The 17,277-nt window shown below is 38.1% G+C and overlaps 1 protein-coding gene across 6 annotated transcripts in view; it reads right to left on the reverse strand.

Annotated features, from left to right (window-relative positions):
* The window catches only part of SLC39A10 (solute carrier family 39 member 10), a 264,604-nt gene that overhangs the window by 41,010 nt on the left and 206,317 nt on the right, over window positions 1-17,277 (reverse strand). For 5 of the 6 annotated variants that reach the window (XM_008258853.5, XM_017342994.4, XM_089330146.1 and 2 more), the window contains 2 exons: window positions 4,570-5,591; window positions 2,172-2,379 (listed from right to left, as the gene is read on the reverse strand). In XM_008258853.5, coding sequence (XP_008257075.1) covers window positions 2,172-2,379; window positions 4,570-5,580 — 1,219 coding nt within the window. In that variant the 5' untranslated portion in view covers window positions 5,581-5,591. Of the gene's footprint in view, window positions 1-2,171; window positions 2,380-4,569; window positions 5,592-7,262; window positions 7,344-17,277 lie in introns of those variants that run through there. The other variant, XM_070070447.2, reaches the window with a different exon arrangement.

Below are 17,277 nucleotides of genomic sequence, written 5' to 3' on the forward strand. Positions count from 1 at the left end.
TAAAATATTAAGTTGAAAACAAATTTTAAATGCATGCACATGTTTTTCATAGTAAACATTTTTCACATAAAAAAAGTGATACCAGAATTAACTAAATTTGGAAGCATATGGATTAGTTGCCCCAAGGTTTTATGAGACTCATCTTGGAGTTTGTGGGCTCTGTCATTATTAAGCCTGGGAATTGTGGGTAAGTTACTTTTCCATGCCTCAATTTCTTTATATATAAAAACAAAAATCATTCAAGGAAACTTCAAAGAGTTCATAGATGGGGTCAATGCTGTAGCATAGTAGGTTAAACCTCTGCCTGTGGTACTAGCATCTCATATGGGTGCCAGTTCATGTCCTGGCTGCTCCTCTTCTGATTCAGCTCTCTACTTGTGGCCTAGGAAAGCAGTGGAGACTGGCTTAGGCCCCTGAACCCACGTGGGAGACCGGGAAGAAGCTCCTGGCTCCTGATTTCAGATCGGCTCTGTTCTGATCATTGTGGCCATTTGGGGAGTGAACCAACAAATGGAACACTTCTCTCTGTAACTCTACCTCTCAAATAAATAAGTAAAATCTTAAAAAAAAAAAAAAACAGTTTATAGAAAAATGGAATTAAAAAGACTGTTTTGGTACAAAAATTTTGAAATCCTCACATAGTTATTTGACAATGTACATTTTCCATGAACTTTCTGAAGACTACCCACATGCCTCCCTTATTGGCCTATTGGTAATATTTGGTAAAAAGAACATAAACTATTAACACACAGATAACAAAATGGTTAAACTTGCTAGGCTTGAATTACAGCACTACCATGTACTAGCTCTGAGATCTTAGCAATGTTACCTGGAAGAGTAACATTACCCTTCTCATAAGACTGTTGTAAGGCCGGCGCCGCGGCTCAATAGGCTAATCCTCCACCTAGCAGTGCCAGCACACCGGGTTCTAGTCCCGGTCAGGGCGCTGGATTCTGTCCTGGTTGCCCCCGCTTCCAGGCCAGCTCTCTGCTATGGCCCGGGAGTGCAGTGGAGGATGGCCCAAGTGCTTGGGCCCTGCACCTGCATGGGAGACCAGGAGAAGCACCTGGCTCCTGGCTTCAGATCAGTGCGGTGCGCCGGCCACAGCGGCCATTGGAAGGTGAACCAACAGCAAAAAGGAAGACCTTTCTCTCTGTCTCTCTCTCACTGTTCACTCTGCCTGTCCAAAAAAAAAAAAAAAGACTGTTTTAAGGAGTAAATGAATTGAGTTTATATCAGTTGTTGCAATAATGTGTCTGTTAAGTGAGATAAAAATTATATGATAATTAAATCTTAGCTGTTACTATAAAGAAAAAACTTTTGGAGAATATCACTTTTATTTTAGAAAGGTAAATGAAAATATCTTTCTTGCAAGGGGCACAAGAACGCAAGCAAGGACCTAAGGATATGATGACACACTGTGTCTGGCGTTGGAAGACAGGTAAGTGTCGACTCAACTGGACTTCACAACAGATTACACAAAGAAAAAGGAGGAAAGTAATATAGCTCCAGATTTTATCAAAAGAATGAATTGTAATATCATTTGGGATTCAATAAAAGGACAAACTTTGTGTGGAGTAGACATTTTGAAATATTAAGTGAGAGATACCGGTGAACAAAGGTGAATATGGAGAAAAAAGAGCCTGGGAGGTTTAGAAATAATTTGTTTTATCTGACTTGAAGCTAAGGACCTAATGATGAAGTTCAAGTCCCAACCATTCAGCATTCCTGAGGCATTCCTAGAATTTAACCACTCTCGCTTCCCTTCTTACTTTGAAATTTTAATCATCTTTGCTTCTCACCAGAACCCCACAACCCCCTAAATTAAATCTTAAGTAATTATAACACCAAGTAACTTTAATTAGGGGTCCCCTGATTTATATGTGCTCATAAAAGAGGGTCCATTTATCACAAACTACCCTTTTAATCTCATTTTCCATAGCAAAACATTCCCCTGTAGACATTTCCCAGAAGAAATAAATAATACATATTGTATTTCCTGTCTTCACTGAATATTTTGTAACATGCATAGCTAAATTTCATTAATACATTTTTAAAGTCTGACATTAAAAGGAAGTCAACAATTTTGGAAGTACTTTCTAATTGAATTTTTTTTTTAAAAAGTACAGGCATACTATTTTAAAGAGAAAAAACTTAAATTTCTTTCTTACCTGATGCCCCAATATTTGCCTTATCTTCAGGAACCAGATTTTTATCCTTATTTAAATCTTCAACTAAAAGTTTGTCAAAATGCTCAATACAAAGTCTGCTGTCGATTTGATACAACAGTGCAGGGCAAAGATATGTAAAGAGATCAGGTGAGATGGGAGAGTTGGCACCATGACCATAGTATTTTAACAACTGAGTGACGTTCAAACACTGCAAGAAAATTGATAAAACAAATTAAGTAAGAGTATCTCTAAGAATATTATTCAGAAAAATAAATTAACCTATAATAAAAATATTCTAAATATTACTGGAAAATAATCTGTTAATACACAGGTATCTATTACAAATAAAATTTCATATAGGAATTTATGATAGAGACACATTCAACTAGATTACCTAATACTGTTTATGGATTTTAGTCATTTTCCCACTCTGTAAAAGATAATGACTCACAACTGTATCCTCAAGATTCTTAGGGGATAAGAAAAATCACTCTCTAACAAACTGCAATCATCAGTGACTCAAGTCTTGAGAAAATATTAACTATAGAGTACAACAGAAATTTTTACTGCTAAAAGAATATTACATTGGAAAATCCTGGAAAATGAATAAAGGGTAGCTTCATCCACCAGTACTTTAAAAACAAAACAGAATAGAAAATAAGTTTAGATCAATAAACCAGAAAAAATAATTATACAAATCTAAGGCAAGGGAGATGGCACAGTCCCTTTTCTCACATATAACCCCCCTGGATGCATACTCATTTACTGACTTGCTATTTCATTACAAGGTTTTGTCTATTGCACTCACAAAAAAATCTAAATCTACATACACACACAAATGATTCTGCTCAAATCCCAAATACCATGAGATACTATTCAATATGAAGAGCATTTTCAGAAATCCTGAGAAAATTTCCTGGATACATCAGACCTGTAAGAATACTGCTAACAAAGGCTGATTATGCAGACCTCATAGGTCTGATACAAAGAAGAAACATCAATAATAATAAGATCTATTTATTATCAACAAAAGATTCAAAGATATCTGTAGTAATAAAAGAATACTTTAAAAGCACACCAAATTTTAACATATATTCTTTCAAAACCACTGTTTATAACTGCTAAAAACCAAATACCTAATGATTTATGTTAAGAAACATAAATATACTTAATTACATACAAATACGTATCTCAATGATAGTAGCAGAAATAGCAAAAGGTAAAGTCATTTTTCATATTTGATGATGCTACTTTCTAAACATGAACAAACAAATTCAACAAATTTTTCTAAACATTAATTTGGGCTAAAAATCAGGATAAGCAGAGTGTTGGCTATACCTTTACTAAAACAAAAATAAATGTGCTTGCTTAAAGGGAACAGTTAAAAGTAATCAAGGGGCCTGCATTGTAGCATAGTAGTTAGAGCCACTGCCTGAGTGAGATGCCAGCATCCCATATGGCCACCAGTTTGAGTCCCAGCTGCTCCATAACCAAGCCAACTCCCTGCTATTGGCCTGGGAAAAGCAGTGGAACTGGCCAAAGTGTTTAGGTTCACCACCCACGTGGGATACCTGAAAGAAGATCCTGGCTTTGGCCTGATCATTCCAAACTATTGCAGCCATCTGGGGAGTGAACCAGCAGATGGGAATATTCTCTGTCTCTGTCTCTGTCTCTCTCTCAGTCTCTCTCCCTGTAACTCTGACTTTCAAGTAAATAAATAATAAATCTCTATTGAAAAAGTAATCAAAAAGAACCAGTCAAAGTCAAATGTGAAGGTATTAACAGCACAGAAATCAAGAAGGAAAAGAGAACTATCTCACTACTGTTGGAGTTTCTTACTATTACGCCTTTCTGCATTTTCTCCAAGTTTGTTAAAGGCCTGAGAAACAATCAATATCACAAGAAAACTTTACCAGAAAGTTAGCAAATATCTGACTTTAGAATTAGATCAATGACTTAATTGCTAATTGAATTATGAAAAAGTAATTGAACATTGCTTCCCGAGAGGATGGGGTTGAACATAAAAAGGTTTTCACCTTCAAAATATCTGGAAACCAACCAATGGTAACATAAAAAAGAAAATAACGTGGGAAGTCAAATAATTTATAATGAAGAATGAAATACAGATAATACCTTCTAACAACATTTAACAGTGAGATTTGAGGGATTCAAATTATAGAATATAAGAACAAACAATACAATGTGAAAACTCAGATTTTAAAAATATTTATATGGAATCTGATTCCTTGAAGTATTTTTTTTCAGGAATGTTAGCTGATATCTGACATGGAAATACGTTTAAATATATCTGTTAACCACGATTAATTTTACCTTCATCTAAAACATTCCACAATTATCTGAGTTATGATGCAACCACAGGACATCTTTTAATACTCACTTCATGTGGACGGTCATCTTCATTATGATCTTTGTGACTAGCAGCTGAATAAATTGCACTTTTTTTAACATGCGGTGCTTCTCGCTTTCGAGTATGCCGAGGCTCCCCTTCATTATCAGCATCAACATCTTGGTGTCCATGACCAGAATCATGACCACCATGCTCTGGAAGGTGTACGTGAGAATGACCCAAGTTTTGTACACGATCGGGTTTGTGGACCCGATTATGCTCTGACTGTTCACCCTGATCATGGATAGGGGGAAAACCTGGGGTAATCACTTCAGAATTTTCAGTATTTTTCTCTTTGTTCTTCTTCCTTCCTTTCAGCGGCCTAACATCAGACTGCGTCTGTGTTTTATTGGTCTCTGTTGAAGGTTCATGTCTAGGACCCCCACGCTCTCTGTGGGTAATGGAATCATTGTGAAAATGGCGGGTAATGTTATGGTCAAGGTGATGATGCAAACGATGGCGATGATGTAAGCGATGATTATGCTCACGCATGTGTTTGTCATCAGATTTTACAGATACTTCAATTGTCTCTTTCTCTGGGCCACATTTATGGTTTCTTTTTGTTGATACACTGGTCACAGTTTGATTTTCTGAATTTAAATGATTATGGGAATGCTGGTGGTTATGTGAGTGAAAATGCTTTCCCTCTTGAACTGCCAAAATATCTAAGTGAGAAACATGATCGTGGCCAAGATCCTCATGATTAATCTCAACTACTTTTATCTCCCCAAGGCCCAAGTTTGTTAAAAGTTTCTCCAGACCGAAAAAGGATAATCTTCCATTTTCACCATAACGGTCAAAAAGTTTTTCAATATAGTATTTTTTTTCATTTTCCGCATCCTGCACTGAAAATTTGCTTGGCTCCAATTCTGTCATCCCACGGTGGTGTCTGTGAAGCTCTTCAGGGCCATGGTCATGTTCTTCATGGCAATGGTTGCAATGATGGAAAATAAACGTCAGCAAACAAATGAGGCAAAATTTTGTGTGCATATGTACCTTCATTTCTATTTTCCCTAAATAGATTAAAAAAAGAGACAAGTATTAGAGCTAAGCAATACACCTAGGCATATTCAAAATAATTATGAATTCTCTAACCGTTGACCAATCCACTAAGAAAATGTTTTACCTCATTTCTTTCATTGCTATGAATCATTCTTCCCCTCTCCAATTTCCTATAAAAATGATCCCTTTTATTTAACCAAAACAGTGTAAAGCCCTTCAAGTTAATACACATGGCTTAAGATTCATTCTCAATAGTATTCTGAATCCCTTAAGCAAACCACTAAGGAGTCTATACATATATAGATGAATTGTTGGTTTCTTTCCTAGCTGATCCTTTACAAAAAGTTTGTTGAGCCCTGTCCTAGAGGTTCTGATCAATATAGTGAGAAAATAAGAAATAAAATGGTAAAATGTTTAAGAATCAGAAAAAAAAATTTAACATTATTCATGAATGGTAGAATTGAATATGCAGAAAATCAAATAGAGACTACTAGAATTAATATTAATTTAGTATAGCTGCTTAATATAAGGGAAATAACCAAAAATCAACTGTATTTTTATATGTCAACAATAACCAGAAAATGACTACAAAACAATACTACTTATAACAGATCAGAGCTATGACATACAAGACCCTTAAGTAGGAGCCACCAATGTAGCACAGCGGGTTAAGCCACAGCTTGTGATGCCAGCACCCCCTACAGATATTGATTGGTTCAAGTCCCCAGATGCTCCACTTCAGATCCAGCTCCATGTTAACATGCCTGGGAAGGCAGCGAATGGTGGAACAAGCACGTACTTGGGCTCCTGCCACCCATATGGGAGACTGGATGGAGTTCCAAGCTCCTGGCTTAGGCCTGGCTCATCCCCGAGTCTCTTAGCCATTTGGGGAGTGAACCAGCTGATGATCTTTGAAGATCTCTTTCTCTCTCTGTCTCTCCCTTTCTCTGCCTCTCTGCTTTCCAAGTAAGTAAATAAATCTTAAAAAAAAAAAAAAAAAAGACCTTTATTTAGAAAAGGATCACATTATTAGAAAAAATTAAAACCTAAAAAAAAAAAGAATGTATCATGTTTAAAACTCAATGGGCTATAGAACAATAAAATCACAATAAGAACTCCAGAAGTTATTATGTAAGAACTAATGAATTGGGGCTGGTGTTGTGGCGTAGTGGGTAAAGCCATCAACTGCAGTGCCGGCATCTCACATGGGCGCCAGTTCGCATCCCGGCTGCTCCACTTCTGATCCAGCTTTCTGCTATGGCCTAGCAGCTCCTGGCTCCTGGCTTCAGATTGGCCCAGCTCTAGCCATTGTGGCCATTTGAGGAGTGAACCAGTGGATGGAAGATTCCCCGCTCTTTCTTCCTGTCTCTGCCTCTCTGTAACTCTGCTTTTCAAATAGGTAAATAATTTTTTTTTTAAAATTTGATGAGTCATTTTTAATATTCATGAGAATAAAGCAAGCCAAGCATAGCCAAGACACTCTTAAGGAAAAAATAGAAGCACTTGCTCTACCAAGATATTAGACACATGGTATTTCATGTCAGAACAAACAAATAAACCATAGAAACAAAACAGAGTCTAAAAACAGAAGAGAACTTTTTTTTCTTGGTACTTGGTCAGTTAGAGTTCCATGTAGAAGAAAAAAACATGGGCCAGCATTGCGACACAGGTTAAGCCACTACCTGCAGTGCCAGCATCCCATAAGGGCACCAGTTCAAGTCCTAGCTGCTCCACTTCCAATCCAGCTCCATGCTAATGCACCTGGGAAAGCAGTGGAAGATGACCTGAGTACTTGGGTCCTTGCCACCTACATGGGAGACCCAGATGGAGTTCCTTGCTCTTGGCTTTGGCCTTCCCTAACCCCAGCCACTTTGGCCATCTGGGGAGTGAACCAGTGGACAGAAGATCTCTCTCTAGGTCTACCTTCCAAATAAATAAAATAAATCTAAAAGAATGAAAGAGAGATAGAGAGAGAGAAGGAAGGAAGGAAGGAAATGAAACTTGACCCCTACCTCACATCATACATAGGAACCAATTATAGGTGAATTATGAACCTAAATTGAGACAGAAAATGTTAAAACAATAAACTGTTCAGAACTGTGCTCTCCAATGGTAGCCACTAGCCATACATGAGCATTTAAATTCAAATTATTTAAAATTAAATTTAAAACTGAGCTTCTCAGTTACCTGAGTTACATTCTAAATGCTCAATAACTGCATGTAACTAATGGCTACCATCTTGTACAGCACAGATACAGAACATATCCATCATTAAAGAAAGCTCTACTGGACAATTTGTTTCTAGAATTTAGAAACAATCTGAGCCTATTACATGATTTTAAAATTTTCTAGAATAAACTGGTGAAACTAATTTCATACTATCTTCTAGTTATCTCATTAAATCCAAAAATGTAAATAATATAAAAATTATTAACTATTTTATACTCCATTTTATCGATAGCTTTGAAATCTGGAATGAAATTTAAATTTACAATACATCTTAATTCAGACTAACTGTATTTCAAGTGCTCAACAGCCACATGTAGCTACTGTATTGAAAAGTGCAGATCTAGGTTTACTTGGGAAACTAAAACTTTCAAGACAGGATATAAAAAAGTATTGATAATATAAAGTTAAGAAGATCTGGGAGGCTGGTATTATGGCGCAGCCGGTTATACTTCAGTTGGCAATGTGAGCATCCCAAATCAGAGCTCTGGTTGGAATCCCAGCTGCTCTGCCTTCCACCCAGCTCCCTGCCAATGCACTGGGGAAAGCAGCAAAAGATGATCCAAGTACTTGGGTCCCTGCACCCCCATGGAAGACTTGGGTGCAGTTCTGGGCTCCTGGCTTTGGACAGACCAGACCCACACAGTGAAGCAGAGGATAGAAGATCCTTCTCTCTGTTTTTTTTTCTCTCCTCTGTAACTTTGCCTTTCAAAAAAATAAAACAAATCTTTAAAAACTAATAAAATAAAATAAAGATCCGTTCATCAAGAAACATCATAAAGAACCCAAGGTAAGGCACAGGTTGAGAGAGGTCTACCACAATTAATAGTTAAGAATATATAAGGAACTCCTACAAATCAATACGAAAATTATGAAACAACCTAATGGAAAAATGTGTGGAAAACTTGAATACACACTTTAGAATAGCCAAATTTCTAAGAGGTGTCTGAAATGACCACATGCACTGAAAAAATATCAATGTAGGAGGGTAGTGTTGTGTTTTAGTGGATTAAGATGCTACATCGGATGCTGGTATCCAATACAGTAATTCCTGGTTCAAGTCGGGGCTACTGGGTGCTTGTGATCCAGCTTCCTGTTAAGTACTAGGGAAGCAGCAAATGATAGCCTCAGTTCTTGGGTCCCTGCTGACCACAGAGGAGACTGGATGGTGTTCCTGGCTTTGGTCTGGCCCAGTGACAGCTGTTGTGGGCATTTGGGGAGTGAACTAACAGATGGGAGACTTCTCTCTTTCAATCCTTTTCTCTGCATATAAATAAATAAATCTTAAAAAAAAAAAAAAAAAAAAAAAGATCAAGGTAGGGAAGGGTGTTTGGCACAGTACTTAAGACGCTGCTTGGGAGACCTGCAAGAGGTCTGCTTCCAATTCCAGCTAAACCAATGAACTGAAGATTCAATCTCTCGCTTGCTCTCTTTTTCTTTCAGTGTATTTATCTGTCCTTCTCCGTGTGTCTATCTGCCTTTCAAATACACACAAAAGTTTTTTTTTAAAAAAAGGTACCAAGGGGCCAGCATTGTAGTGAAGCAGATAAAGCCGCAGCCTGCAGCGCGAGTTCGAGCACTAGCTGCTCCACTTCTAACTAGCCTGGAAAAGCAGCAGAGAATGGCCCAAGTCCTTGGGTCCCTGCACCCACATGAGACCCAGAAGAAGCTCCTGGCTCCTGACTTCAGATTGGCCCAGCTCTGACCACTGCAGCCATTTGGGGAGTGAACCAGCAAATGGAAGTTCTGTCTCCTCTCTGGAACCCTGCCTTTCAAATAAGTAAATAAATAAATCTTTTTAAAAATATATTAAAAAGATGGGGCTGGTGCTGTGGCTCACTTGGTTAATCCTCCGCCTGTGGCGCTGGCATCCCATATGGGCACCGGGTTCTAGTCTGGGTTGTTCTTCTTCCAGTCCAGCTCTCTGCTGTGGCCCAGGAAGGCAGTGGAGGATGGCCCAACTACTTGGGCGCCCACACCTGTGTCAGAGATCAGGAAGAAGCACCTGGCTCCTGGCTTTGGATCAGCATAGCTCTGGCCATAGCGGCCATTTGGGGGGTGAACCAATGGAAGGAAGACCTTTCTTTCTGTTTCTCTCTCTCACTGTCTAACTCTATCTGTCAAATAAATAAAAAAAATAAATAAAAAGGTATCAATGTGAATATATCTTTACTCATCACAGCTCAAAAATGAAAAAAAAAAAGCCCAAATGTTTGTCAACATTAGGATGTATACACAAAAGAGAATAAGCTTACAATGGAATACCACAAAACTTCACTCACTAACACAGATAAATTTCACAAATACTAAGCAGAAGATGACAAACATCAAAGAAAACTGTACTATATAATTTTATTTAAAGTTTAAAATGAGTAAATTCAAACCATGATAATAATTAATTTTTGAAAGGAAATCAAGAATAGTAATTGGAAGATGACCAGAGTGGAGAGACTTCGAATAGGTAAAATTCTCTTTCCTGACCTGAGCAGATACATAAGCAAGCTTACCTTATAATAAGTTACAGCAATCACACTATGTACTCTCTTCACACATAATCTATTTCAATTAGATTGTTTAAATAACAAATTTTCTCCAGTGAAAACCAATTGGAAAAATGTAATCAAAACAAAAATTCTAGAAATAAGTAGAACAGACAAAAAAATGGGAGCCAGTGTTGTGGCACAGTGTTTATTAAGCCACTGCTTGGATGCCTACATCCTTTATCAATGTGTTGATTCAAGTCCTGGGCACTTTGCTTTCAGCTGATGTGTCTGGGAAGGCAGTGAATTATGGCCCAAACACTTGGGCCCCTGCCACTCAGCTGGGAGACCATGATGGAGTTCCTGGCTCCTGACTTCAGGCTGGCACAACCTAACCAATGTGACCATTTGGGAATGAAACAGAGCATGGAAAATCTCTGTCTCTCTACCTCCCACTCTGTTACTCTGCTTTTCAAATAAACCTTGAAAAAATGTACAACATTACTGAAAGAAAATAACTGCAAAAATGAGTGAGAAATACCATCTACATGAATGGCTAGATATACTACATAAAATATATAAAATTTTCCAAGTAGTTATACAAATTTAATTCAATTCCACTCAAAACCCTGGTAGCTGTTTTTGGTGAGACTTCACAACCACATCCAAAAATGCATTTGGAAGAGTAGAAATCCAGGAACAACCCAAAACAACTCAGAATACTAGCAAGGTAATAAAGAAGTCTTTTTATGAAGTTCCACTAACTAAAATAACACCAAACTGGCACAGGGACAGACAAATATGCCAGTGGAGCAGAACAGAGTTCAGAAAGAGAATCAATAATATTGATTGTGAAAATACTTCCTTCTCACACTTTACCTGAAAGTCAATTCCAAGAGGATTAAAGATCTCTATGTGATAAGAAAAATCCTTAACAACTTTTAGAATATAGGATATCTTTCTGACCAAGGTTAGAAAAAGATTTTCTAAAGTAGAAACAACACATATCACCAAGGAAATTTTTGATTAATTAAATTCTTTAAAAAGTATTCTAAGCTGCCCAAAAAAAAAAAAAAAAAAAAAGTATTCTAAGCTGCTACCTGCAATGCCAGCATCCCATATGGGCATCCACAGCTGCTCCACTTCTGATCCAGCTCTCTGCTAACGTGCCTGGGAAATCAGCGGAGGATGGCCCAAATGCTCCTGCCCCTAAATCCCATGGGAGACCTGGATGAAGCTCCTGGCTTCAGCCTGGCTATTGTGGCCATTTGGGGAGAAACAAACAGACAGGAAATCTTTCTCACTGTCTCTCTCTCTAACTCTGCATTGCAAGTAAAATAAAAGATATTTTTAAAAGTATCCTTGGGGAGGTGGCATGTGCCAATGCCATCTCACTATTCCAAGTGATCAATTTCAGTTCACAATTGATCATAATGAAAGGACTAAGAGTCAAAGGGAGCACATAAACAAGTCTAGTATCTGCTAACACTAACCGATAGAATAAATAAAGGGGAGAGTGATCCAACATGGGAAGTGAGATACTCAGCAGACTCATAGAATGGCGGATGTCCTAAATAGCACTCTGGCCTCAGAATCAGCCCTAAAGGCACTCGGATCTGGCTGAAAAGCCCATGAGAGTATTTCAGGCATGGAAAGCCAAGACACTCTGGCAAAAAGATCTCTGTGAGTGAGATCCCAGTGGAAAGAACAGGTCTTCAAAGAGGGAGGTGCCTTTCTCTGAAGGGAGGAGAGAACCTCCACTTTGACTAGGACCTTGTCTAAACAAGATAAGAATCGGAGAACTCAGAGGGCTTCCATAGCCTTGGAAACTCATGACTGGAGCATAGGGAGACTACTGATGCCATAGACAGGAGTGTCAATTGGTAAAGTCAACAAGAGGGTCACTGTGTACTTACTCCTCATGTGGGATCTCTGTCCTTAATGTGCTGTACACTGAGGCTTAATGCTATAACGAGTACTCAAACAGTATATTTCACTTTGTGTTTCTATGGGGGTGCAAACGATTGAAATCTTTACTTAATGTACACTAAACTGATCTTCTGTAAAAAAAAAAAAAAAGAGAGAAGAAATTATCAATTCCCAACTTGACTCTCACTGGGATTAAACATGACAATAGGTCTGATCTGATTTCATCATCATTTAAAAAAAATCATCTATTATTTTTCACTTTATGTTTCTGTGTGGGAGCAAACTGTTGAAATCCTTACTTAAGGTATACTAAGCTGATCTTCTGTATATTAAGATAATCGAAAATGAATCTTGATGTGAATGGAAGGGGAGAGGGAGTGGGAAAGGGGAGGGTTGTGGGTGGGAGGGACGGTATGGGGGGAAGCCATTGTAACCCATGAGTCGTACTTTGGAAATTTATATTCATTAAATAAAAGATAAAAAAAAAAAAAGAGAGAGTAGATCTCATGGGTTCTACCAATAATAATAATAATAATAATAATAAAAGGTCACAGTCTTTGGAAAAAAAAAAAAAGTATCCTTGGGGGCCAGTGCTATGGTGTAGTAGGATAAGCGTCCACCCAAAGTGCCAGCATCTCATATGGGCACCGGGCACCGGTTTGTGCCCAGCTGCTCCACTTCTTTTTTTTTTTTTAAGATTTATTTGTTTATTTGAAAGGTAGAGTTACAGAGAGGCAGAGGCAGAGGCAGAGAGGCAGAGAGGGAGAGAGGGAGAGAGGCAGAGAGGCAGAGAGACAGAGAGGGAGAGAGGGAGAGAGGGAGAGAGGGAGGGAGGGAGAAAGGGAGGGAGAGAGAGAGAGAAATCTTCCATCTGCTGGTTTACTCCCCAAATGGCCACAAAGGTTGGAGCTGGGTCGTGCTCCACTTCTGATCCAGCTCTCTGCCTATGGCCTGGTAAAGCAGTGGAAGACGGCCTAAGTGCTTGGGCCCCTGAACCCATATGGGAGACCTAGAAGAATCTCCTGCCACTTGGTTTTAGATGGGCCTGGTTCCCACCATTGTGGCCATTTGGGGAGTGACATTTCTCTCTGTCTCTCCCTCTCTCTGTCTGTAGCTCTACCTCTCAAATAAAAAAACAAATCTTTCTTAAAAAGTTATTCTTGCCATTAAGATTTATGACAAATAAAATCTTTAACAAGCTACACACTAAAGATATTTGCAATGTGTATACAAAAACAATGTAAATAAAAGATCAGTATTAGAATACATAAAATGTGTGTCAATAATGAAATAATTCCATGTTGCACAAATATGTAAATGACATAAAAGGAAAGTTAGTTGATATGATTATTAATAATCTAGACAATGCAAATCTGGATAATGCTCTAAAACATCAACTAAAAATTAGTATCTGACCATAGTAAATGTTAAGCAAAGATCTGATGTTGAGAAATAGAAATTATCTTATACTAGTAGTAGTGGAAGCACATGTCAGTGCAATCATTTTGGGAAGCAGTTTGACATATAATAAGGTTGAAAATGAACACACTCCGTAGCCCTCAAATTCCAATTCTATTTATCTACTCTTGAACTAGATACAAAAAGACAAATTCAAGAACTGTTAATATTATATTTTAGAATTTTTAAAGAATGTGAACTACCTTGTAATAAGCAGCTTTGTTTGCAAATAACAGAATACTCAATTCAAAGTGGCTAAAACAGAGGAAAGCTTTCAGATAAAAAGTAACGAGAAATGGGTGATTCCAGGCAAAGTCCCAAGATTGCTATTGCTACTGCTCAACCTGCCATTGCTACAATCATTCTATACTTCCAAAATCATATCCAAAGCTGGAAAATTTATCTTCACATCTCTTCTCAACCAGGCAGAAAAAACCTTCCCTCAAATCCCTTCCAGATTTTCCCTTACTCATCCTAGATGAGTACACCATGCCCATGCCAAAGCCAATCACGGGTAAAAGAACAACTGTTATGACTGGCTTAGATCACTCAGCATTCATTCCTCAGAGTAAGAAGCTACTTTTCCTAAATATGTAAATGGAAGAGGGGATATTCACAGAAGATGGGAGTGCTCAAGGAAAAAGGAGGTAATGAAGGAAGCAGTCAATTATATAACCATTAGTTTGCCTGTCACAACATAAATGCCTATCACTAGAATAACAGACAAAACAAATGCGGTAAACTTACATAATTAAAGATTGTACAATTGTTATCAATGACTGATAAACATATTAACATGCAAAAATCTAAAGAGCAAACTGCAAAAAGATGCATGTTATATCATGCATGGATAATTTTAAAGCATGTAAAATGCCTTTTTGTGTACACACACAAACCCACATACAAAGCAAGGGTATAACATGGGGATGATTACATTTCAGAAAGTGGTTATTTTCTCAGGAAGAGAATCAGTTGATGGAGGAGGTATACATATTTAACTGCATTTGCAGTATTTTCTCTCTTTTAAAAAGGGAAGGCAATCTGAAGCAACATGACAAAACATTTAATATTTGTTAAAGCATGAAAATGGAATGCAGGTGTTTGCTATTTTTTTCTGTAACTGTGAAGAGACATCGTATCACCTATGCCACTGATCAAAGTGTAGACATGGGGCAACAGCATCAGCATAATCTGGCAAATCTAACAAATTCTCACACCCTGCCCATACCTACTAATAAGGAACTCTTGGGAGTAGGGTCCAGCAGTGTTTTACCCAGCTTTCCTAGTGAGTCTGACACAAGTTAACTAAAAACTGAGACTCACTATTCTATCAGTTAAGTTACAAAAAACCTTCTACTCACTTAAAATAGTTTAATCAACTGAATGTTACGATTACCTGAATAAATACATGTTATGATTATCTGAATTATCATATGTGGCACATATGGGTAAGAATTCTTTACAAAGTAGTCTACACGGGACCGGCACTGTGGCACAGCAGGTTAAAGCCACGGCCTACAATGCGGGCATCCCATATGGCAACAGTTTCAGTCCCGACTGCCCCATTTCCAATCCATCTCTCTGTTAATGTGCCTAGGAAAGCAGCAGAGGATGGCCCAAGTCTTTGGGCCCCTGCACCCACGCAGAAGACCTGGAGAAGTTCCTGGCTCTAGCCTTTCCCAACCCTGGCTGTGCGGCCATTTGGGGAGTGAGCCACCAGATGGAATCTTTCTGTCTCCTTTTCTCTGTAACTCTGCCTTCCAAATAAATAAATATTTTTTTTAAAAAAGTCTACAAAATATATTCAATTCTAAAGCATTAAGTTTGAAATTTTTAACCCAAACTTTCATTCATATATAATTTCATGAACAAAGCCATCATTTAAGATACAGCAATTTTATTTGGACAATGATGAAGATGAAGATGAGTAAGGCCAGTCACTATTAAGCAAAGGAAGATACTATTTCTTCAGCTCCCTAGATGTTAAACTACCTACAATCACCTTGGTTTTTCACTATAAGATGGCATTCAAGGTGAGATTCTGAGTATTATCTATTCACCTGGTAGGTAAAAGCTCTAAGGTACATTATCTCACTGTCAGAATGAATCGGTACCAGTGGTGAAAATTACACATACATATGTATTGATCAAACAACATCAAGGGGCTGGCATTGTGGTGAAGCGGGTAAAGCCACTGTCTGCGGTGCTGGCATCCCATATAGACCCCAGTTCAAGTCCCAGCTGCTCCATTTCCAATCCAATTCCCAGCTAATGTGCCTGGGAAAGCAACAGAAGACAGCCCAAAAACTTAGGTCCCGGTACCCTAATGGGAGACCCAAAAGAAGTTCCTGGCTCCTGGCTTCAGACCTGCCCAGCTCCTGCCATGGGCCATTTGGAGAATAAATCAATGAATGGAAGATCTCTCCCTCTCCCCCTCTATGTAACTCTGCCTTTCAAATAAATAAATAAATAAAACGAATGACCATGAAATAGATGGTCTATATGAAATTTAAATTGTCATGTCTCTTTTTTCATTAATATATGGTATTTTATTTACTGTAAGGATTCTACATATCTTGAGTCCCCCTAGTCACTCACTCAAATAGAACACCATGGGAATGCAAGGACACAAGAAACAATACAAGGTTATTGTAAGTGGTTTATTTTGAAGAAAATTATTCATAAACTTAGCAACTTCAGCTTACAACTACTAGGAGGGTACCCCCCAAAAATGGAATTAAAAGGTAAGTTTATTTGTAAAAAGTTTTTAAGGTCCTTGCAGTTTTTTCATAATATACACTTTCTATGAACTGTCTGAAGTTCCCTTGTGCAGCAGTGTGTGCTTAATTAACAATCATCTGGATGAGGCACGCATTTGTTAGCACAGGCTACGCAGCTGTAGCAAAGAGTTGCTCCCAAAAAAGGCAGTGATTTAAGAATTGGAGCAAGTTTTGTTCCTGTCAAAGACAGTCCTGGGTGACTGCCCCAGGTCTGGGGACAGCTCCATTCCTTTGATTCAGACATGAATTTTGCTTGCACGGGTGCTACTCCACACAGTGGGGAAAAGATTCAGAAATGTCTTCTTCAGCAGCAAGGCAAGCAGAAGTTGCTTGTGTAATTTACTCTCACACTCCACTGGTAAGAAGTTAGATGGCCTGAGTTAGCTGGCAGGCTTAGGAAATACAATCTCACCTATAATTTACAAAGCTTTCCAGCATTTCATGGAAGTTCAGAATCCTCTTCCATCCACAGCACAAAGAGGTTCTTTTGGGTGGAGACAAGAATGGGGAAAAGTTGCCCAAGTCACATATCACTAAACCATAAATATTGGCCTTTATAGGAAAGCTTTGCTCTGGCCGAAACAGTGTCTCTTTCTTGTGTTTTGGAGTTTTCCAGGTTTTGTGCATCAAGAATGTTCCTTTATAACTAAGGATATTTTTTAAATTTGGTAAATGAGTCAGTAGGTGCTGTAGACATCATTGTATGATTATATTTATAAAATATGGGAGAATGGATTGTGGTAACTAATAATAGCCACCACAATGTATTTTCATCTTTTGCTGTTGATTCCCAGAACACCATCAAGGTTAAAAATTTAAGTATT

Source organism: Oryctolagus cuniculus, chromosome 3, assembly GCF_051225735.1.
Source record: "Oryctolagus cuniculus isolate XC-2025 breed Fujian yellow rabbit chromosome 3, ASM5122573v1, whole genome shotgun sequence".
In the NCBI taxonomy this organism is placed as follows: Eukaryota; Metazoa; Chordata; class Mammalia; order Lagomorpha; family Leporidae; genus Oryctolagus; species Oryctolagus cuniculus.